General features: G+C 44.4%; 1 protein-coding gene across 2 annotated transcripts in view; it reads left to right on the top strand.

The window, feature by feature from the left end:
- The window catches only part of Ankar (ankyrin and armadillo repeat containing), a 42529-nt gene that overhangs the window by 3103 nt on the left and 15386 nt on the right, over nt 1-24040 (top strand). The window contains exons 2-15 of one of the 2 annotated variants that reach the window (XM_050159258.1): nt 1867-2304; nt 4165-4328; nt 5097-5200; nt 6842-7022; nt 8115-8334; nt 8786-8821; nt 10211-10412; nt 11908-12116; nt 13992-14096; nt 16339-16580; nt 17658-17826; nt 21351-21592; nt 21795-21948; nt 22022-22183. In XM_050159258.1, the coding sequence (XP_050015215.1) occupies nt 1867-2304; nt 4165-4328; nt 5097-5200; nt 6842-7022; nt 8115-8334; nt 8786-8821; nt 10211-10412; nt 11908-12116; nt 13992-14096; nt 16339-16580; nt 17658-17826; nt 21351-21592; nt 21795-21948; nt 22022-22183 (2628 nt within the window). The remainder of the gene's footprint in view (nt 1-1866; nt 2305-4164; nt 4329-5096; nt 5201-6841; nt 7023-8114; nt 8335-8785; nt 8822-10210; nt 10413-11907; nt 12117-13991; nt 14097-16338; nt 16581-17657; nt 17827-21350; nt 21593-21794; nt 21949-22021; nt 22184-24040) is intronic. The other variant, XM_050159259.1, reaches the window with a different exon arrangement.

Raw genomic sequence — 24040 nt, 5'->3', positions numbered from 1 at the left:
CTCCTTCTTCTTCTTCTCCTTCTTCTTCTCTTCTTTCTTCTTCTTCTTTTTCCTCTTCCTCTTCCTCTTCTTCTCTTCTCCTTCTCCTTCTCTTCCTTCCTCTTCCTCTTCCTCTTCTCTTTCTCCTTCTTCTTCCCCTCTTCCTCCTCTCCCTCCTCCTCCTCCTCCCCCCTTATTCTTCCTCCCCCTCCCTTTCCCTACAATCTCATTTGTCCTACATTCTTTATCCTCTTACAATTTCTGCTCATTTCTGCCTGCTTCTCTTCTAGTCTCATCTCTAAAATCCAGTCTAAAAGTTCTCCTCCTCCCCATGGCTTGAAGCACCAGAAAAGAGATGTCAGTATTAGCTCTTACTGGTCAGAAGCATACCTAAGATAAGCGTTGAGGGCAGAGCCATTGCCATGGCAACGTAAGGGTTCCAAGGTTTTGAAGTGATCAGGCAGTGATATATGCTCAAAGGCATAGGTCTTTCGTTTACAGACTGGTAAGTAAAGAATTAGCATGCTTTTCTTAGTAACCTTGGTGGACATCTGAGACTCTGACCTTGCATAAGCTGTAAAGTTTTCTTTTTTTTTTTCTTTTTTTCTTTTTTTTACAAAAAGCCTTTAGTCTAGTTGAGCTTGTTCTGGGGTGAAAATGAGATGATTGTGTGTAGTCAGCAAGGCAGGCTTTTAGGTGTCTGTAGGCCTCATGGGACGATAGCTGTAGCTATGAAGCATGTCCCAGTATATATTCTGCATATCAAAACTATATCACTAAATAAAAAGTCATCTATCTGACCATCCGTGGACATGCGTGCCCCTCAGATGGAGATGCAATCATAAGATCATATCTGCACATTGAATGAAATTGCATGATAATGGGGATAGACCACAGCTGTTATTCCATGAGTGAGATCATAGATGAAAACAACCGTTCTCAGACTAAGCTGTAATTGCATCATGGCCTACGAGAGCTCATGATGATACACTCTCCTGACATCTCACCCTTTTCTGTTGACAAGGAGAAGCATGTAAGTCGGTCTTAGGGCAACGCTTTCCTATCTGCTGCTGGTAGAATGAGTCCAGGACTCTCGTTCCCTATCTCTCTGAGAGCCATGGCTCAACGACTTTAGACATGTCGTAATTCTTGTCCTTGGGCATCTGTGAATGTCTCAGTTGAGGTCTCTTGGCCTGAACACTAACATAGGCCAACTGTCTGCCAAGAGAAATAATTACAGGGGGGTAGACTTCTATGTTGACACAAAGACCTGGTTGAGAGAGGGAGAGTATTGACTGTGGTTACTTCCTTGCCAGCATCACGCATTGCTGGAGGGAGTCATCCTATAGACCAATGCATAGGGGAAATTGTGCCTAGTAAAGAACACTGTAATGCTATGGGGAGAATCCCCACGCTGTGATGCAAGGCAAAGGGCTTATGGCTTCACACAAGAGGTCTGCATTGAGGACAGCCAACACCTCCAGAAGGCAAATATACCTAACCACCCTGCTGGATAAGCGTAATGAGATGTGCCGTCGCTTTGCTAAATGAGGTCTCTTCTCCATGATATAGCATCTCCGAAGGGCTGGCCTCGGAAGCACTCACGGAGCTCTCCCTGTGTACTTCTGTGGTCCATGACAGAAGGCCGAGACTCTCCTTTTCCAGGAACCTGTTAGCTGTGAGTGTCACAGTTAGGTCGTTTCAGTACCGCAACTCCTACTGACTTCCGAGGGGCCTAATTCTATGTAGACCCAGGGGAGGGATCCTCAGCGGTCGTTCACGATTTCAGTGGCTGCACCAGGCCCAGAAAAGTTCATTGCCCTCTTCTTTATCTCTTGTCTCTTACTACCTATTTTTTTTCTTTCTTCTATTTCTTCCCCCGCGAAGGTTTGGTTGATATCACAAATGATCCAGACTTTTATGGCATCTATGATGAAGACATGAACGAAGATCCAACGTATGAGCCCAACAGCCCCGAGGAAAAGGCCATATTTATGAAATACGCGGAAAATATAATGCTGAAGTTAACATTCAGTACCACCCAAGTTCAACAACACGAGAACGTCTTTATATTCGAGACAGATTATTGGCTTACTAATGCCATAAAGTACAATCAGGATCACCTTGATATTTGCACTTACCAGAGGCTGCAGCAAAGACTGTATCTTCAGAAAAAAGTTATTCAAAAGCACTTTGAGAAAAAAAAAGAAATCAGAAAAGGGATGGGCTATCTGAAGTTAATCTGTTTTCTGATCCCGTTTTTACTCAGCCTAAAAAAGAAGATGAAGGTTCCGTATTTAAATAGTCTGCTTCCACCTTTCTCAGGTAAGAGGATGAGCAAAAATAGACCTCATCTTTGCTGGGATGTCGGAAAATTATTTACCAGATAAGTACTGTGTGTGTTTTCATTACTTTCCTGCAATAGAAGGTTATTATTTCCGTCAAATGATGTAGTGGTTTGGATAGGAATGGCCCCCATATGCTCACAGATTTCAATGCTTGGTCTTAAGGGAGTGGCTCTACTTGAGAGGGATTAGGAGCTGTGATTTTGTTGGAGAAGGTATGTCACTGGGTGTCCCAAAAGCTCAAGCCAGGCCCACTGTCTCGCTCTCTCTGCTACCTGCAGATCCAGATGTAGAACTCTGAGCTTCTTCTCCAGCACTGCCTATGTGCCACACTGCTGTTGTCACAGACTGTACGGGCTGCTGTGGTCATGGTCTCTTAGCAACAGAACACTGACTGTAAGGGTCGCTGTGGTCATGGTCTCTTAGCAACAGAACACTATTAAGAGTTGATGTGGTCATGGTCTCTATAGCAACAGAACACTGACTGTAAGGGTTGCTGTGGTCATGGTCTCTATAGCAACAGAACACTGACTGTAAGGGTTGCTGTGGTCATGGTCTCTATAGCAACAGAACACTGACTGTAAGAATTGCTGTAGTCATGGTCTCTTAGCAACAGAACACTGACTGTAAGGGTCGCTGTGGTCATGGTCTCTTAGCAACAGAACACTATTAAGAGTTGATGTGGTCATGGTCTCTATAGCAACAGAACACTGACTGTAAGAATTGCTGTAGTCATGGTCTCTTAGCAACAGAACACTGACTGTAAGGGTCGCTGTGGTCATGGTCTCTTAGCAACAGAACACTATTAAGAGTTGATGTGGTCATGGTCTCTATAGCAACAGAACACTGACTGTAGGAGTTGCTGTGGTCATGGTCTCTATAGCAACAGAACACTGACTGTAAGAATTGCTGTAGTCATGGTCTCTTAGCAACAGAACACTGACTGTAAGGGTCGCTGTGGTCATGGTCTCTTAGCAACAGAACACTATTAAGAGTTGATGTGGTCATGGTCTCTATAGCAACAGAACACTGACTGTAGGAGTTGCTGTGGTCATGGTCTCTATAGCAACAGAACACTGACTGTAAGGGTTGCTGTGGTCATGGTCTCTATAGCAACAGAACACTGACTGTAGGAGTTGCTGTGGTCATGGTGTCCATAGCAACATAACACTGACTGTAAGAGTTGCTATGGTTGGAACAGATGGAAATGCCTACTTGGTTCTTTATAGCGTCTCTTTTGCCTAAAGAAGCTCAAGGAAGTTTTTGTTGTTGTTTAAACAAAAGTTACCCAAATCACAGCTTTTCTACACAATAATTGAGGAGGTATATGTTAGTGCTTACTCATAGATGCCAATCAGAGTATTTCAACAAAGCTTTTGAATAGTTTATACAGTAAAACCACAAGACATGCTCAAAATGCATAAAAATAAATTTTATTGTCAGGCGGTGATGGTGCACACCTTTAATCCCAGCACTTGGAGACAGAGGCAGGTGGATCTCTGTGAGTCTGAGGCCAGCATGGTCTACAGAGTGAGTTCCAGGAAAGCCAGGGCTACACAGAGAAACCCTGTCTCAAAAGATCATATATATGTATGTATGTGTTTACATACATATATGTGTGTGTATGTATCAAATAAACAGCCTCCTTCAACAGATGTGTGTGTGTGTGTGTGTGTGTAGTGAGAAAGAGAGACTAAATACTTTTATAGTCAGTAATTGCCAAGTTCTAATTTCATCTGGGTTTTCCACTCTGTTGACATGAATGATAATCAGAGATCTGAAATACAATCATCTATGTGTTGTTCACATTTTAAACGAAAGTTTCTTTCTATTTCTGGAGACGACAAAGTCAAGACTGAGCGAGAACTGCCTCCCTTTATCTACGGACGAGATTTTAAGTGCCAGAATTTTGACTACAAAGAAAACCAGTATTTCCATGTCCACGGAGGAATTGAATTTGACATCAGCACGAACCCTGTTGAGAACGCTATGGATGACTTTAAGGTTTCTGAATTCTTCGTGTTTCTGAACGTTCTGCTGCTCGAGCTGTTTTGATAAGTTCTCACTGAGAAAGAGCTTCTGTTGGTTCAGGCCCCGTACAATCATTGTCACAACTCACTAGCTTTTCTTACCCATCGCAAAGCTCACACGAAGTAAGTGCAGCAACTTCTAAGCAACTGTGTTGGAGACTAATCTGGCAAACAAATCAGAGACAGTTACTTTCGTCACAGGTTTATCAAATTTCAAATAAGCAGTCTTGGTCCTTGGATCGTTAACTACAGTACCCAGCAGAAATCCATGGACACGCAGCTGGCTGGTCATGGCGGCAGATGCCGGAAATACCAGCAGGGGCAGGGGGATCATGAGTTCAAAGCCAACTCACCACACATCATAGAGCGAGTTCGTTAAAAAAAGAAAGGAAGAAAAGGAAAACAAACTCAAAAAGAAATAAGTCCCTGAACACTTAAGGCTAACCCGTCTATGTTTCTCAAAGATCATGACAAGAAAAAAAAAAAAGGCAGTCTTGGGTTTGCAAAGAGCCCCCGAAGAACCTGGTGACATCACACACATTCCTTGTTTGTCTTGTATACACTATATATTATCATGCCTCTTCTATTTTTTTCTTTTTAACTTTTGTTACTCATTCTCAAAGTAGGGTTGGCTACACACAGCTATTACCGAATTTCTCTTCATCTTTATTTTTCACTTGCGTGTATACGATTTCTTATACTAGATCTTATAATGATGAAGTTTGTGTGATTTGTATTTTAGAATAAGGTAGAACAGATACGGGAGTGCGCTGCTAATACCTTTGTGGAAGACTCAGGATACAAAGAATTTTACCCAGTTCCAGTCATGGAGTTTTATGGAAAGAGGTGAGGACCGGACCTTTCCACTCTATACCTACCAGAGCTCGTTGAATGTTCGCAGAGAACAGGAAAGGGCCAAAGGCCAAAGTTGTGTACAGTCTTAGGGTGGCAATCCTGGACCAGTGATGGTCTTGTGGGTGACGGATTCAAAAGAGCGCTAGGTAGTTATCATTTCACAGTCTTTGATAGAGCCCGCAAGTGACTTTAGAACTTAGAATCCATCCTTACAATGAGCACAGATGTCAGATAGCGATGGTGATGCGGACCAGACGCTGAGGGGCAGTTGGAAGCAGTGGGCACGGCACGCACCTTCATTTCCATGGGAAACCCTCTGTGCCAGACCTTGCTGGGCCTTCCTTCTTCTGAAATGATGTATTTCCTCCTGTGTTGCTAGGGTCTTTCATGCACTCTGTTCTTGTATTATTATCATCATCATTGTCAATGTCATTATTATTATTATTTACCGCGAATACAAGTTTGATAACATGGGTTATAGAGTGCTGAGGAAACAGTTGGACCAAAGGTGGAGAAAAACATATTGGAAGGTCCGTTTGCCATTTGTTCCTCTGGGGGCACGGAGGTTGCTGAGGACCGAGTCTGGAATTCTGCAGAATAGAAATTTCAAAAAGGGGATAGGGAGAAACGTGGGAGAGAGAGAGCAAAGGAGACAGAGAGGGCGTAACACACGAGGAAGAAAGCCGGAGACTGGGGAGCAGAGCAGCCGAATGGCGTGTGTGTAGAATATGAAACAGAAAAAGCGTCAGATACAAAAGGATATGACAACTCAAGAGAGAAGAGTTCTCTCTCAAGCTGGCTACGGCTTGGTAAGAACACTTTAATGAGACTATGATTAAGGGGGGCTATTTGCAGCGATTTAAAGGGTAATGGGGAAAGCTAAAGAAAGGGAAGGGGTAAAGATACAAGTTGTACTCATTGAAGATGCGCAGGGATGAGGAGGATAAAAGATGAGGCAAAGGAACATGAAGACGAAGGATGGAGCATGATAGATCTTTCTGTTGGGTACCGCCTGTACTCATGGACCATGAGCATGTAGCCAAAGACCTGGTGACTCGGTCCTGAGGAGGAAGAGCAGCGTGAGGACGCAGATGTTTAAGAACCATGGGAAGGGGCCTCTTCCTCATAGGCAGAGGCCATGGAAGCATCTTGTGTCTTAAATGCTTTGTTACCTCCCTGAAGAGGAAGCTCCTGCTCAGAGGCCCAGCACCTATGGAATAGACAGCCCCTGCCAGGCTGCGGGAGGTCCTGGGAGCATCTGTAAAGGGACTTTTACTCTCCGGCTTCTGTCAGGCTTCTGAGATGCCACATTCGATTTCAACAGCGTGGAGGAAGGAAAGCAGGGTGGAAGAGAAATCTAGGACTCTTTCCCTAGAACCTGACCTTCTAGTGGCTTCCAAACAGTGCCTAGTCTCTGTCATGGGAATCTGGACCAACCCAAAAGGTCAATAAAAGGGTAATTGTCATACAAAGTCAGCTGATAACAATGTCCGTGCTTTTCCTATCAAGTCTAGCTCAAACTACAGTTCTATACGTAGTTAATATCGAATATTAAGTCTTTACAGAATGCAAATCAGTAGCAAATTAGTTAAAAGCTATAAAAAAAATGCCTTTTCCTCTATCCTTTTATAGCTACTATGTGATCTACTTTGACCTTGAAATTTTCTACCAGCAACTGTATAAGACTCAGTGGTGGGGAGCCATCAATGGGATCGTGAACAACCTGCGATTGAAGAGGCTCCCGCTGACCGAGGCTCAGTTACACGAGCAGTTCAAGAAAAAATTTGGCTTCAAGAAAGCCATGAAGTGCAAGGTACTTCACTATCACACAACTTTGCGTGGAGAAGTTCCAGATGACCGTATGTCCGCGTCCCGCATTCTCTCCTAGGTGGAAGGCCTAGGACATGAGGTTCGAAAGGGACGCTGGAATCGGTTGTCGGGGGGTATGGAATTTACTAGAAGAGTCATTAGTGGCTATGGACAGACAGACAGACAACAGCTTGGCAGGGGCTCTGAGGAGATCAGGCCCTAGCACCAGAAAACCAGAATGATGCAAGGCTTCTGCCAGGCACCTTAGCTTTGGGAATCCATCTGGTTCGTCTCCATAGATGCTGGATCCCATAAGTTAGGTTCCTTACCGGCTAGAATCCAGCTCTGAGGTTCCTCAAATGTTGGATCCCTTCTGTCAGGTTCCTAAGCTGCCAGAACCAATCTGTTAGCCTCCACAGATGCGGGACGCATTTAAAACGCTGAAAACGACTCCAATTGAAAGTATTTATCAGAACATCTCAAAGAACAGCGTGCTGTTTTGCCTCTTCGTCTGAGACCTGGACAAAGAAGGAAAGGTCTCCTTCTAGTTAGATAGCTCCGGTTTCTTGAGTCGGCCTTTAGCTGGAGGGAAGCAGGTGGGTGGTCTTCCTTTGCGTTTAAAGTAGTTCCGGAAAACATCTGTCCTTTTTGCTGGCATGGTCTGCAGAGTGAAGCTACTGTTGACTCTGGAGGAAAGGAGACAGTCTTTCCAAATGTATTTCCATGTTCTCCATGTCTCCTAGTTCTGTGAGTTTCAACCTTCTCCAGGGAGAAGGCTTCACCGGCGTTCCGTGGCCGTGTGGCAAAAACAGAAGCGCGTTCGTGCAACTCCGTAAACATGTTCTGTGCCCCTTCTTTAAAGAACACTCTAGCTCGCCTTTAATCCCAGCACTCGGGAGGCAGAGGCGGGCGGATCTCTGTGAGTTCGAGGCCAGCCTGGTCTACAAGAGCTAGTTCCAGGACAGGCTCCAAAACCACAGAGAAACCCTGTCTCGAAAAACCAAAACCAAAACAAAACAAAACAAAAAACACTCTAGCCTCCTTTTTATAAAGAACAATTTTAAAAACTAACGCTGACGTTTTAAAAACTTCTTAGAGTATCCCCTTTGGTATGAAGTCAGCCGTGGATAGAGGCCTGTCTGCCGTTTTCCACACGTTCAGCCGCAAGACCTCAAGCTCAACCCTCAACGTGTCCGATGAAGCCGGCTACGCCATCTTCCACCACGCGGCCCTGCACAACCGGGTCTCTATCATCTGTCAGCTGTGCAACGCCAACTTCAATGTCAACCAGCGGCGCTTCATCATGTTCAGCCAAGGTACCGATCCGTTTTCAATACCCAACGAGCCTAGTTAATATAAAGCAGAATTGAACGATTTAAACAGAGCGGGGAACTAGTGGTCCTTTAAGCACTTCTTAGTGTGGAAAGAACCTTTGGCAATTCAACATCTTCCAGCCATCCTTGTCTTCTCAGATTTTTCCCTTGCTGATAAACAGGTAAGTTTCACCATGAACAAGTAACTCTGCTAGCATTATTACGCTAAATCAATGTGTTAGGCTAGCGGCAAGTCCTGCATAGCCTTAGGTCCTCTCTGCCCTGGTAGTTGGTGTGTGCACTATATCCCTACGTGTCTCCGTCAGAGGTTGCGTTCCGCGTTGTCCGATGTCATCCTGCTCTGTTTCAATGTGGTGTCGTTTTGTTCTTTCTAATTTAGGAAACTGCTATAGGTTGGTAATCATGTTTCTCTGTGGATTTCCTTTTTAAACAGAGTCCTCCAAAATGGATATGAAAAAAGAAAGAAACGGTAAGGCCTAAGTGAAACGAATATATTTTAAAAGACTGTTATATAAGTTAAAACTTTTTTGCTGGGTGTGGGGACACAAGCCTGTAATTCCAGCATGGGGGGTGGGGCAACTGGAGCAGGAAACGGGGTAAGGTCATGCTCAGTTATCGGAGTGAGTTCAAGACCAGCTGGGCTGCATGAAAATAAACAACTGCAAAAAAAAAAAAAAAGGTTTTTATAGTAAACAATCCACAAATATTTTGTTGGATGAAGATATAAAAAGCGAAGTTTTGCATTCAATTTGAAGTATTATTTTTCGACCCATGGTTATTGGTGTTCATGTTAGGCGTTCCTTTTTTATAACAGCTAACTGGGAGTCTGCTGTAGTCTCCACTTGGTTTCAGAGTGGTTTGGGCAGGTTGTCCGTAATCAGCCACGAGCTGGGAATGTAGCTCAGCTGTGGGGCTGCGTGCCTCACACCACCTGCAAGGCACCAGCTTCAATCTCCACCCCACAAGTTTTCCGTTAGGACATACTGCCACCTAGTGGCAGAGTTGATATATGGCGCTAAGGAATGACGTTTGGCCGGGGTCAAAGTTTTTTTTTTTTTTTTTATTATTATTGAAAAAAATTTCCGCCTCCTCCCCGCCTCCCATTTCCTTCCCCCTCCCCACACTCCTTTCCCCCTCCCTCTCCAGTCCGAAGAGCAGTCAGGGTTCTCTGCCCTGTGGGAAGTCCAAGGTCCTCCCCCCTCCATCCAGGTCTAGGAAGATGAGCATCCAAACAGGCTAGGCTCCCACAAACCCAGAACATGAAGTAGGATCAAAACCCAGTGCCATTGTCCTTGGGCTTCTCATCACCAAGGCCAGCTGGACATTCTGCCTCCATGTATGCCCACACGCCAGAGGAGGGCGCCAGATCTCATTACAGATGGTTGTGAGCCACCATTTGGCTGCTGGGATTTGAACTCAGGACCTCTGGAAAAGCAGCCAGTGCCCTTAACCACTGAGCCATCTCTCCAGCCCCATTTATGTACTTTTTGAAACTATGTATCAAGATAGGGTAGTGCACCCTGGTAATCACAGCATCTACATCAGGGGGCTGAGGCCGAAGGGTTTCAAGTTCGAAGCTATTCTGAACTATAGTAGGCCCCAGCCCAAGCTGAACTACATAGCAAGACCCTCAAAAAGCAGGTACATATTTTCTTTACTCACGAAAAGGTATGATTCCTTCAGACCCTCCAAGTTAGCAAGGAACTATAAGACTGCCCCAGTGATTGTTTCAGTGCTTGGAGGATTTCTATGTTCTACATCACTAATCTGTGTGTCTGGCTTCATAAAGGCATGCTTATTCTGTATTGATTTTAGGAGCGCTAGCCCCGCCTACTGAAGCAATTGTTGTTCGTCTCAGGTCCGACACCCCTGCACCTGGCCGCCCAAGCTTGCTCCCTGGAAACGACCATCTGTCTGCTGTGCTTCAAGGCGGACTACATGCTCACCGAGAAGCGGGGCTGGATGCCCGTCCACTTCGCCGCCTTCTACGACAACATCTGCATCCTCATCGCGCTCTGCAGGAAGGACCCCAGCTTGCTAGAGGCCGAGGCCACCGCCGAGTGAGTTACGGGGCATCTGTAAGGATGTGAGCTGCGGTTGTCCTGACAACCGACAGGCGTATTTGGTCTGGGGGCTTGGAAGGTCACAAGCACCGACGTCCTCTCGGGTCCTCATCCCCTCTCTTCCGGCTTAGCTTTAGACTTCGTAAAGACCCAGGCGATCATCTGCCCGTGTGTGTTTCCTGGTGGACATGTCAATAATACCGCTTCACAGATAGGTTTATTAGTAAATCACGTGACTAGGGAGGAGACCGGAGACCGTTGCTCTTGTCTCCTAGGTAATCAGCAGGTAGCCCTATGTCTCCAGATCACAGCAGATAGAGCCACAGTGCAGCAGAAGTAACTGCTTGTATCTAGAGGAGGGAGACAGCAAGAAGAACAATTGGAACAGGAACATCAACAGTCTTCTGTCTCATCATCCGGCTGCAGCAACTTTTAGGATGGAGGTGTATGCTCTTCTTAGGCTTGTCTCGGAATCTAAGGACCAGGTGCCGTTTGGGTTCTCTGAGCCCGTTGTAGGGATACTGTAGTCTAGGTCGTCAAATGCCCTGTGCATTATTTGCAGACTGGCTTGGTTGTTTGAAGGACGCTGGGCTTCTCTTATTGCTCCATAACACCTTGCTCCCCGCACTGTAGTGAGAGATGACATCACCTCCCGTGTCCATGTTCATGCCTGCATTGCAGACGGGAGCAGAGGAGGCAGATCACGCCTTTGTCTTCACAGAGCTGCCCATGCAGCCTCCGCTTCCGTCCTATAGCCACACCGTTTGCCCTGTCCCATGCCTACCTCTGAGGGACGATGGGAGACGGAATGCTGGCCTGGATACCATTTCCAACACCCAAAGATCTTGTCCAACAACACCACACAGTCAGCTTCCAGACGGCTAGTTTCCGCTACAGTCTGGAAACTGGGATTCGGAATTGGATATAAAACATTAAAAACTGGAGCCGAGCTGTGGTGGCGCACGCCTTTAATCCCAGCACTCAGGAGGCAGAGGCAGGCGGATCTCTGTGAGTTCGAGGTCAGCCTGGTCTACAAGAGCTAGTTCCAGGACAGGCTCCAAAGCCACAGAGAAACCCTGTCTCGGAAAGCAACAACAACCAAAACAACAACAACAACAACACAATTAAAAACTGTATTTGGCAACTACCAAGTCTCTGTGATATTTGGAGAGTGGGTTGATAATTCCTGATTGTGTGTCCACTAAAGCTTTGGAAAGATTAGGCAAGCTAGTGTGTCTTAACTGTTTGTGTAGTACCAACTTCCAACCACGTTATAAGTCCTAATAATTGAGAGAGAGGGGAGGGAGGCGGGGAGGCAGTCCTGTGGGACGCGGAGAACGAGACGCTAGGAAGACAAGGCGATGGCAAGGAATTGCTCCAGCCGTGCAGTAGTGGACACGTGATACTGTGTGCGTGCGTGCGTGCGTGCGTGCGTGTGTGCATGCGTGAGTGCGCACGTGCAAGGCTGCTTCGATGTGTTCTTGATCTGTAGGAACCAGTGCACGCCACTATTGCTCGCTGCCACGTCGGGAGCTCTGGACACCATCCAGTACCTGTTCTCGCTGGGGGCCAACTGGAGGAAAACAGACACTAAAGGAAACAATATCATTCACTTGTCTGTGCTCACCTTCCACACAGAGGTACTCAAGTATATCATAGAACTGGATATCCCTGAGCTCCCAGTCTGGAAAACTTTGGTAGGTGAGTACAGAGCTTATGGCTTCGTTATATATCAATATTCTGATTGTTCTATAGTATGACCGACCATTGATATGCTGAAATGGAGTAAATCAAATACACATATTTTAAAAAGCAAAGCTGATGCAATTAAAGATTATGAATTAAAACCAACAGGAGCACAGTTGATAAGGGAAACTATCTTCTTGTGTGCAGAAGAAGTTTGATTTCTAACCTAATAATCAAAGCTCTGTGACCCAAAAGAACTCTATTTACACAGCGATATTGACTTTCATTGCTAACTTTTGTAGAAGTGAGAAAATCACTTTCTCCATCAACATGAAGAAATATTCCGGGGGCTGGAGAGATGGCTCAGAGGTTAAGAGCATTGCCTGCTCTTCCAAAGGTCCTGAGTTCGATTCCCAGCAACCACATGGTGGCTCACAACCATCTGTAATGAGGTCTGGTGCCCCCTTCTGGCCTGTAGACATACACATAGACAGAATATTGTATACATAAAAAAAAAAAAGAAATAAAAAAAAGAAATATTCCACAACAGACCGAATTCAAAAGAAAACAAAGAAGAAAGAGGAAGTGGAAGTTTAAACAGCAAATGTTCCCTCTGCTTCCTTCTTTCTTCTCATTCTAGGGGCAGATTTAGAAAAGTCTTTTCTTCACGTTTTGGTTTCACGTGAAATTTTGTGTTCAATCTAGCCGGAAAACCAAGGGCAAGGGTTGCTTAGTCAATTGAATGGACATATCAGAATTTACTCTTGCCTCCGTCTCCACTGTGATAACATAAAGAAGATTAAACCTCAAAAGACCAGTAACAGCCAAGATTCAAGAGAAAACGGGAGGGCGTGGCAGCCATCCACACGATGGAACCAGGCCGGAACCTCTTAGACTTAGCCTCGCGGAGAATCCCAAGCCAATGTTAGGAAAGCTGAGACCTCCTCAGACCCACCTCACAGCCTTCATGGAGAGCGAGAACAGGCAAGGCCCAGGTTCTCCACAGGGTCCCGTCAGAAAGGCCAGCAGGTGCGGAGGCTGCCTTCTCCCCAGTGAGCAGAAGTGGGAAGGCCCCGCGGAGTAGAGAGCAAGGCCACTGGAGTTTCAGGGATGTCAGCAAGGTGTCCGGTGTTGGAGCCGTGGGCAGCGCTCTGGAAGTGCCGCTGAGTCAGTGAAAACCAGGGAGATGAATCTCAAGTAGGGGAAGATTACCTCCAGGGAAAAATAATAGTGAGAACTGAGACAGCGCCGTGGATCACCGCAATGCCCAGAGGAGACTGATATTTGTAGAGATAACATCAATATTAATAAAGTATTGATCGCTGTGACAGTGGTAAATATGAGGAATGGGTAACTATATATACTATAAACCTCAGAGGTCTTGGGCATATTGTGTTGGCTTCTGTCACAAATGTCAAGATAGTCACCTTCTGCAGAGAGCACTTGATCTGTGCTCCCAGGATTGGCTGTAATGAAGTAATAACACATACTACAGGAGCCTGTGGCAGAGGCCCTTGGCCTATTTGTCTCATGAGAGGTATAGAAAAGCAGAGAGACAGAATCCCACAATTCCCTTCAAGGATACTATCCCCAGCTATCTCTAACCTTCCACTAAGTCCCACTTCTTAATGCTCCCATAATTTTCCATTAGCACCAAGCTAGTGATTAAACCATGAAGATGGGTCTTTGATGGCCTCTGGGATCCAAGCTAGCCCATGATAGTCTAGCCAGCACCTCAGAGGACCCACACACAGAGGGGATTTGGCGCATGCACCTGGTGATGGGGTGGTCTCAACTCGTGCGTTCACTCTACCGTATGACGACGACGTCAGTCATCCCGGTGACTCTGCTGTGAATCACAGTTGTGTTTCTCTGTTGCATACTCACCAGAGATGCTGCAGTGTGAAAGTTTCAAGCGAAGGATGATGGCCGTCATGTCTCTAGAAGTAATCTGCCTAGCCAAGGACCGATACTGGAAATGTATTTTGGATGCAGGTGATGCAAAACACATTAACTATCTTTTCCTTCTTGTCATAGTTTAAGTAAAGCTATATTCTATTCAGATTAATCATTTTAATATATTACATATAGTATGTATAATACACGTATTTTAACATAGAACTACATATTTAATGCTGGTATCAGATGTAAAGCATAAACACACATATGTATGTGTGTTTTTCAAGACGGAGTCACGCATATAACCCAGGCTGGCCTTGAACTTGTAATCCTCTTGCCTCAGCCTTGTTTTCAATTTAAAATTTATACAATATATTTGGTCGTGGTTTTCTCCTCAACTTCTCTCAGATCCTCCCCATCCCCCTCCCCACACAACTTAAAATTTTAAGAAGTAATAAAAAGAACTTTAGTATACTGTCTGTTATAGGTTGTGACAAACTACCTTGACAGAAAACCATGCAGGGGACAAAGTGTTTATTTTATCTTGCAATTCCAAGTTACAATCTATCCTTACAGGGAAGTCAAGGATGCAGGGACCTGAGTCAGTCAGTCACACACACCCAGAGTTGACCACAGAGGGAAACCAATGCATGCATGCATCCCTCCTCATGCTCAGCCCTTTCCCTAAACTTACGGTCTAGGATCCCCTGCCCCGGTCACGGTGTTACCTGTTACCCTCAGTATGTGACTTCCCACATCAGTTAACATTAGTAATCCAAACAATCCTCCCCCACCCCCCAAACACACACGCTCAGAGGCCAGCCTTACTTAGACAGTCCTGCCTAGAGGCTCTCCTCTTGGGTACTTCTAGACGACGTCGTCAAGGTGACAGTAAGCACAACCAACACGGCACTGCTATGGCCGCTTTCTATAAATTATCCCAGTCCCTTTGTAAATTGAAAACTAGAAGAAAATGTCAGGCCAGGCCTGTGAGTAGTTCCGCGTTCAGAAACTCCACTAATTGCATGGTTCCTCTGGCCTTGTTCCTTCACTAATCCAATGAGCCAACCGTGCAGACTTGTTCTGAGAGCCGCACTGTCTGCCCTGATTCCCAAAAGGATGGGAATGTCGAACTATCCAGGCTGGAATCCACTTACCTAACATGCATATTGAGACACATACGATGTCCCGTGAATATTGATGGATGAACAAGCTTTCATTTATTTAACTCATTAAAAGCATGTTTGGAAAAGCTCTGTGTCCCCCGAAAGTCAACAATAGATGGTTTCATTTCGGGTAGATAAATAAAGGAGCTTCGGTTATAGTCATAATTTTTCATAACTTTGTGTGTCTTAGCAACTGACTTGAGGTAAACCTAACAAGCATTCAACTAATGCTAGGTTTTCTATATTTCTATATTTCTATTATAATGGATGAGGCTACTGTTACATTTTATTAAATGAGTACATTTTTCACTTTTTGGTTTAAGATAATGTATGGTAACATATTTAAATAATTACACAGTTACTGCCACACCAGACAAGTCAGTATCCCAAGCAGAACTTCACCTTGTGGTACCCAAAGCCTCTATCAGCTAGGGATGACGGTGCACACCTTGTTACCATGTGGTACCCAAAGCCTTTATCAGCTAGGCATGATGCATAGCTTGTTATCATGTGGTACCCAAAGCCTCTATCAGCTAGGCATGATGCATAGCTTGTTACCATGTGGTACCCAAAGCCTCTATCAGCTAGGCATGATGCATAGCTTGTTATCATGTGGTACCCAAAGCCTCTATCAGCTAGGCATCATGGTGCATACCTTGTTACCATGTGGTACCCAAAGCCTTTATCAGCTAGGCATGATGCATAGCTTGTTATCATGTGGTACCCAAAGCCTCTATCAGCTAGGCATGATGCATAGCTTGTTACCATGTGGTACCCAAAGCCTCTATCAGCTAGGCATCATGGTGCACACCTTGTTCCCAGCGCTTGGGAAGCTGAGACAGGAAGATGGTGAACTGCACAGTGAGTTTCTGTCTACGTAACAAATTATCAATTCTATAGGCCAATATTGAGCGTTTTAAAGATGGTTTAGGTTTACTAACATATGTAGGGTTATGCTATATGGAATTAAACATCCAAACAGCAAAAGTCGCTATCTTGTAGAGAAGACAAAAATCATTTTCACATCACTTCAAACTGTTATTCTGTATTTTGCAGAACTGTCTGTAATTATTTAGATCACCATACCATGGGCATCATTTCATTACTGTTAGGATAAATGGACGATAAATAACTTTGAGACACTGATGCTCATCTTAGTCTTATCTTTGCAGGCACCATTCCTGCCTTAATCAATCTATTAAAATGTCCCAGGATAAAACTGCAGTGTAAGACCGTTGGGTTGTTGAGCAATATCTCAACCCACGTAAGCGTAGTGCATGCTCTGGTGGAGGCGGGAGGCATCCCCGCTTTGATCAACCTGCTGTCTTCTGATGAGCCCGAACTCCATTCTCGCTGCGCCATCATCCTGTATGATATTGCGAAGTGTGAAAACAAGGATGTTATTGCCAAATGGGTGAGTACCGCCCCGTAAGTCATCACTTCCGTGATGGCAGCCGTCCTCGCACCCAGAAACTAGAAAGACAGAGATCCGTGCTGTTAGAGTAACAAACTCCCAGGGCTGGTCAGCTAAAGGAGAAGGAATGCCAGGAAAACCCTTCAGCAAGCCGCGGGCATGTAGGTCAGTGCAGGGCTGTGGCCCAACGCCAGGGGGCCCAATGCTCAGCACTGACAGAGTTCGGACGTGAGTGGCCCCAGAGAGAAGACGGAGTACCTCTCATGGTATATACCAATTGTTTCTGGTTTGTACGAAGATATTAGTTCTGTGTGAGAAATATAATTATGTACCAGAAAGAATTAGGATAAAATTGCTTTTGGTGAACACCAAACTATGGCTACTCTGCTTTGTTTCCGCAAACAAAACCTACACTATTGTGTCCGCGAACGCTTTAAGATCCTTTTTAGATGCTCGCAAATGAAGTGGAGTTACTTGATAGAAGTTTCTTCCGCTTCATAGAATTGTTTCTTCAATATGAACGGAACCATGTGCGTTATCAAATAGATAATTACCTTGGATTCCTTATGGTGGAAAACCACTTATATTTATTCTGTTCTCTTTGGGTTCTTCAACATCATTTGCCTGGGTGCATTTTTAAAAAAAAAGTCTATGGAAAACTTGAATTGCTATGTCTATTATCAATCCTTTAGAAAATATATTGGAAATTTAGTCACACCCACATCTATTTCAGTCACTCAGTCTTATCTACCTAAGTCTCATGTTAATTGATTCTGGCAGCTAGCCAAAATAAGGGTAAAGTTTCTCTGTGGATGCAGTCTCCTTAGGCTGTGCTGTGCCGTTCCACTTTAATGGGTCAGGAAACAAGTATTTATGTGTTATCTTCATTCTGCAATAATACCGTATTTTTCTGGATAAGAATGACTCCGTTGTCTTAACTGTGTGACGTCAGTAGACACTTTTGTTTACAACAGTGTTCTCTACTAAACAAGGACTTGTTCACAGAAAGATTACAGGCTTCGAAACGACAGGGCATCGATCTTGAAGGAGTTCACATTTCTTCTCGTTCCTCCTCAGAATGGCATCCCAGCGCTGGTCAATCTCTTGAAACTGAACATCGAAAGCGTCCTGGTGAACGTCATGAACTGTATCCGGGTGCTCTGTATGGGAAACGAGAGCAACCAGAGAGCCATGATAGAGCACAAGGGCATCCAGTACCTCATCCGCTTTCTGAGCTCCGACTCTGGTGAGCCTCAGCGCGTCTGTTTAAATCGCCAGATTTACCAACGTGATAAGGATGTTTCTGTTAACAAATACGTTGGATTTATCTTTGAACGGATCTTTGCACACAAGATAACCCAAATAGCTAGAAGACTTAAAGCTGCTAAGTTCATAGAAATAATTGACTCTCAAAAGTGTATTAAAATGTTTACCTAGACATTTGCATAAATAAGAATAGTGAAAACAGAGCAGATTCTATGTTCAGGGAGGACATTTATTCTTTTATGAATAAATATTTAGATCATTGGAAGCAATTTTGCAATGCACACCAAGAACTGTAGATTTGCTCTTCTAAGTCTGATATTGAAATCCAAGGCGATCAGCAGGCATTAAGCCAGGTACCTGCTTCTGAAGCGCACCTCAGTCCTAGGAGAGCAAGGCAAACCAGGTGGCTTCTGCAGCAGCCGTAAGCGGTCACCTGCATTCTGTAAGGACAGTCACATCCCGGCGAGCAGACACAGAAGTATGCGCAGTTCAATTATAAGGAGAAAAACATGGGTACTGCTGTGTCTCCTTTTGTTCCGGCTTGGTTTGTCATCCGTCTTCTTAGTTCATCATATGTAAGTATAGAATAAATATAAAATAAAATATTAGTTAAAAAATTAATCTAAGGATAAGGATAAGGGGAATGCTGCAGAGAGCCTGCATTATTTTAGAAGTTCAATTTTGCAAGTGTCTTCTTCTAAGAATCAGCACCAGGTAGTAAAGGCACTTAAAGCGTCCTTCCGGTCTCGCGTGTTCCCTTCCGATTTTCTGCCCCATTCCCTAGCCTCTATGACTGCTGGAGGAGCAGTACAGGGGGGCAGCCTTTATGCCCGGTTCAATTTTACTTATAACTCCCCATCTCACGTTGTTTGTGCCATTAATAAAAACGTCAAGAAGAGATTCGCTCTTTGTTTCCCTGCCTGCTCTAGGTAGTATAAAAAAGCAGGAATTATAACAGTAACTTAAATAAGTGAGCTCACAAAAAGTGATAGAAATAAATATTTAAAATAATTCCCTCTTAGGTCTAACACCTAAATAAAAGCATTACTCTCCTACACTGGAATCTATATTATCCTCTTCCTTTAAGGAGTATGAAGAATTTAAATTTATAATTGTAATGATTTTTTTCTCTCTACATAACTTTAGCATTTTAACAACTAATTCTCTTTACTCTGGGCCAAGTGGCTCAGTCAAAGCATTAAGTTATTAAGAAAATAGCATCAAAGTGGGTGTGTGTTTTTTATCTGTGTTACTTTGCTTTTTGAGATAGGCAAGTCGATTGGGCAAACTAATGTTTTATAAAAAAAAATTTAAGATTGTTTCAGGGAAATATTACACGTCTCTGCTCAATTTTGATGGCAATTTTTGATGAACACTTTATTATTATTGAGACAGCGTCTTACGGGGTAGGCTGGGCTAGCCTAGAACTCACAGAGGGCCCGCTGCCTCTGCCTCCCACATGCCGAGATTAAGGGTGTGCCCGGCTTATTCACACAATATTAAAGTGCACGGCATCGAAACAGAACAGGACCGTAACTGTGGAATCCAAATTACCATCACTAATGAAAACCGATGAGCATCCTTTGACACGACACGAACCATTGTCAAGGCATACGATGTCACCTTTTTTAAAAAAAAAAAAAAGATTTATTATGTATATAATATTCTCAGTGCTCTGCCTGCAGGCCAGAAGAGGGCGCCAGATCCTAATACATAACGCTATTGGCCGGTCATCGCTTTTCTTAGGACCATCAGGTGTTTTAGACAGGCAGGGGTAACACAGCTTCGCAGAGTTAAACAAGTGCAGCGTAAACAAAAGTCACACACCTGAAAAATAGTATCCCCCCAACCGGTGCATATCTTGAACCATGAGGAACAAGAAACAAACCTGAACCGAGGTCTAAAATAAAGGATTACGATTCACTTAAAAAGAGTCACAAAAGTTAAAGAGCAACAAAAGAGCTATAGAGACATCACAAATGAAACACATGCTCGCTCTCAGTTTCGTTCCGTAGGGAGGGAGAAAAGCGTCACAGAGGACACGACAGGGCAGCGGACTTTTGGTGAAAGCATCGCCTTTACAGATTGTATTGATTGTACTATATACTATTGATTGTCTACACACAGCCTCAGATGTGTGCTGGGCTCCTGCTGTCGTCACCGGCAGCAGCAAAGTCGTCCACGAAGAGGCAGAAAGGAAAGCTCAGTTCAGCCTGACTTGGTCAACCGTACTGGATCAGATTGCCAGCACGCTTAAACACAGTACAATTTGGGGGAAAATGTCTTCTGGCATAATACAATCCCCAGTGCGCAAGGAGGCATAACGCCCTTGAAACTCAACTAAAAGTGTGTGTGATTTCTTCCAAGAAGATGGGTTCTGGAGGTAGTCATTTGGTCTCTTAGCTCCCTCCAGTCCTGGTTGTGGGAGCTCGATGTAGGCTGGCGCTGCAAATAAAACAGCTCCCCAGGCATTTGGTCACCCCCTTTTCTCCACCTTCTCCTTTGGGAAGACAATCCAGCATGCTTAACATTCCTGGTTTCCATGGTGATCTGCTGACACAAGGACCTTTGTGCTCCCAACACAAGTGTGGAAAACCAAATTATAGCCTGGCATAGTGGTACACTCCTTCAGTCCCGGAATCGGTGGAGGCAGAGGCAGGTGGATCTTTGTGAGCTTGAGGCCAGTTTGGCCTAGATAGTGTGTTTCAAGCTAGCCAGGACAGAATAACAGAAATAAATAGATAATAAGTAAATATAACAAAACTAAGTTGTAGACAGATAAATATATAAAATCAATGTACTAGTTAAATTTATATATCCAGGTGAAGTATATGAGTTCTCTCACTCATTCTTAAAACATTTTCTGTAAATTTGTAACAACAAAATAAAATGAAATATCATTTAGCCTACCAAGTTATTACGTTTTATGTATTCATTTTAATGAAAATATTTGTATTCAAAAGGACAAAATCAAGTTGATATCCCTGAGCTCTTATAGTGAAAGAATAAGATGCTACTGATTCTTTTAGAAAACAATTTACTGAGATGTATAGAATTATTCCAGTAATTCAATGCTAAAGGAAAAAAAAAGATATTGATAAATACCTACATGCTAAGAAAATTTCTCCTGGAATCATTTAAAACAGCAAAAAGTTTGAAACAACATATATTTTTAAAGTGTGAATTGCTAATAAAATGTGATATGACCATTGATATGCAATATTCAGAAGGCACTTGTGACTTTTATGTTCGTAAAAGAGTGGAGAAAATATTTCAATGGTAAGCAAAAATTCTGGATATTATATTTTTAGTTAAACTATAATTATCTACATATGCCCAAGTATCAGTAAAAGAAGTAGTGGGCAAAATAAAATCTAAAGGACGAATCTGGACAGTCTTGTCTTTGAACTTAGGAATTCAGTTTTGTAACATGGAAAGCTCCCCTGCCGCGTGGCAGGGTGACGTTTCCGGTGACTGGTTCTCTTGCTCTCAACTCTTTTGAAGATACGCTGAAGGCAGTGTCCTCGGCCACCATTGCCGAGGTCGGCCGCGACAACAAGGAGGTGCAGGATGCCTTTGCCATGGAAGGGGCCATCCCTCCCCTGGTCGCTCTGTTTAAAGGCAAGCAGCTCAGTGTCCAAGTGAAGGGCGCAATGGCTGTGGAGTCCCTGGCCAACTGCAACCCTCTAATCCAGAGGGCGTTTCTTGAAAGAAGATTATCTAAAGATCTCCTCAAACTACTCAAGGTAGGGATTTTTTTTTCTTTCTTTTTTTTTTTTTTTTTTTTTACCATGACCTTTCCAGCTGTTTAGAGGGTTCGCTTCATTTCGGGTCTTTTTTTGGAGACTAGACGATCAAATTCTAAAATGCGCACTTTATAAAAATACACATCCCTAATGTGTTCAGAACACGCTCGCTGAATGAATGGCGTGTTTTTGTCTTGCATAGGCCTTTCAATTAGACGTGAAGGAGCAAGGAGCCATTGCACTGTGGGCCTTGGCAGGGCAAACCCTGAAACAGCAGAAGTTTATGGCCGAACAGATTGGCTACAACTTCATAATAAACATGCTTCTGTCTCCATCAGCCAAGATGCAGTATGTAGGTAAGTTACGCTCCCTGCAGACGGCCGGCGTGGACGCTGAAGTCCACACCCACCTCTTTCCGTTCTCTGCCAGGAGGCGAAGCGGTCATCGCGCTCAGTAAGGACAGCAGGCTGCATCAAAACCAAATATGCGAAGGGAACGGCATCGCGCCCCTGGTCCGCTTACTGAGAATCAACAAGATAGCCGAAGGCACCCTGCTGAGCGTCATCAGAGCCGTGGGCTCCATCTGTATTGGTAATGTATGCAGTCACAAGTTTTTAACTACTATGAGAAAAATAAGTCTTCGGTAGACTCGGAGAACATCTGTCCATCTCTGTTCACACCGTGAAAGTGCTCAGAGAAGGATAAATGGTTTCCCCAAGACCTTGAGCTCGAGTGCGGAACCTGAGAGTGTCCCGTCTTCCTGCTCTGGAATTCTGAGTAGGCTAGAAAATGAAGACAGCGAATACTGACTATTTTTGAACTAAAACAATCCCGTTTCTTTTCAGAGAACTTTAAAATGTCGAGAGCTATAAATTTCTTAAGGTTAACATTCGGTTACATTTTCTCAATTCTTGTTGACTTATATAAGTTATTGTTTGTTTATAGAAAGTGGCCTTTGTTGCAAAAGAATTGACCTTTTGAGCTCTGGTTCTTTGCTGCCCCTGCTGAGTTCAGGGTAGAGGCTGTGGGCTATCTCTTACAAAGAAAATAAAAACAGCTTCTGTGTGCATTTGTTTCCTAGGTAACGGTGTTTCCTCAAAAGCACCCAGATGTTGAAGTTAGCAGCTCCCCTTTTCTTTCCTGCTTATGAGTAGCTGCAGAAAGTTAACTCTTCCAAGACATAAATAACCCAGAAGATAATGTTTCTTTCATAGTCAGAATCTATAATATACATTCTAGTTAGTAATAAAAGTCTAGTAAATGGGGGGGGGGGCTGTTTGAAGAGATAGCTCAGTGGTTAAGGCAACTTGTTCCTTTCCAGAGGACCCGAGTTCGGTTCCCAGCACCCTGTCTGTAACTCCTGCTGGCTGTGGGGGCCCCATATGCATAAACATGTACAGACATGTTCACATAAGAAACACACATGTAGGCGGGGTCTCCATCTAGACTGCCGATCAGCTCTGCCCCACCAGCCGCTCCCCCAAATAACCACACAGACACTTATTATTATTTGTAAATGCTTGGCCAATAGCTTAGGCGTATCTCCAGCTATCTCTTACAATTTAAAATACCCTGTTTCTGCTCCTCTTTGTGCTGCCCTGAGGCTTGCTTACCTCATCTAAGAGTTTCCTATATTGCTTCTTCTGCGTCCGGCTTGTAGCTCTCAGACTCGACCCCCCTCAATTCTCAAGTGTTCTCTCTGCCCCTCCCCCCCCAAATCCTGCTTAGCTATCTGCCAATCAGCTTTCTTTTTTTATTTTTCAAACAATCTTATTTTACAGGCCAGTCCCAGTTCCCTCAACCTCCCATCCTCCTGCTCACTCTCCCCACATTCTCCCCCAAACACCTCCTATCCACTCCTCAGAGAGGGTAAGGCTTCCCATGGGGAGTCAACAAAGTCTGGCATCTCTCACTTGCCTCAGGACCAAGGTCCTCCCCTCCCCCATACCTAGATTGAGCAAAGTATCCATCCATATAGGGAATGGGCTCCAAAGAGTCAGTTCATGCACTAGGGATAAATACTGGTCCTACTGCTACCAGTTCCACAGATGGTCCCTGTCACATGACTGTCACCCACATTCAGAGGGCCTCCTTTGGTCTTATGCTGGTTCCCCAGCTGTCAGTCTGGGGTTCAGTGAGCTCCCACTAGATCAAGTCAGCTGTTTCTGTGGGTATTCTCATCCTGGTCTCGGCCCCTTCACTCATAATATCGCCCCTCTCTCTCTGTGACTGGACTCCATGAGTTCTACCCTTTGCTTAGCGGTGGATGGCCGCATCTGCTTCCGTCACTTGCCGGATGGAGGTTCTATGATGACAGTTGAGGTTGTTGTCAATCTGATGACAGGGGAAGGGCAGTCCAGGTGCCCTCTCCACTGCTGCTTAAATTCTTAGCTAGGGTCAGCCTTGTGGATTCCTGGGAGTTTCCCTAGTGCCCGGTTTCTCATCAGC

Source organism: Alexandromys fortis, unplaced genomic scaffold, assembly GCF_014885135.2.
Source record: "Alexandromys fortis isolate MF-2015 unplaced genomic scaffold, M_Fortis_MF-2015_v1.1 scaffold_65, whole genome shotgun sequence".
Classification (NCBI taxonomy): domain Eukaryota; kingdom Metazoa; phylum Chordata; class Mammalia; order Rodentia; family Cricetidae; genus Alexandromys; species Alexandromys fortis.
The sequence above is the reverse complement of the archived record's forward strand: the minus strand, read 5'-3'. Positions and strand labels throughout refer to the sequence as shown.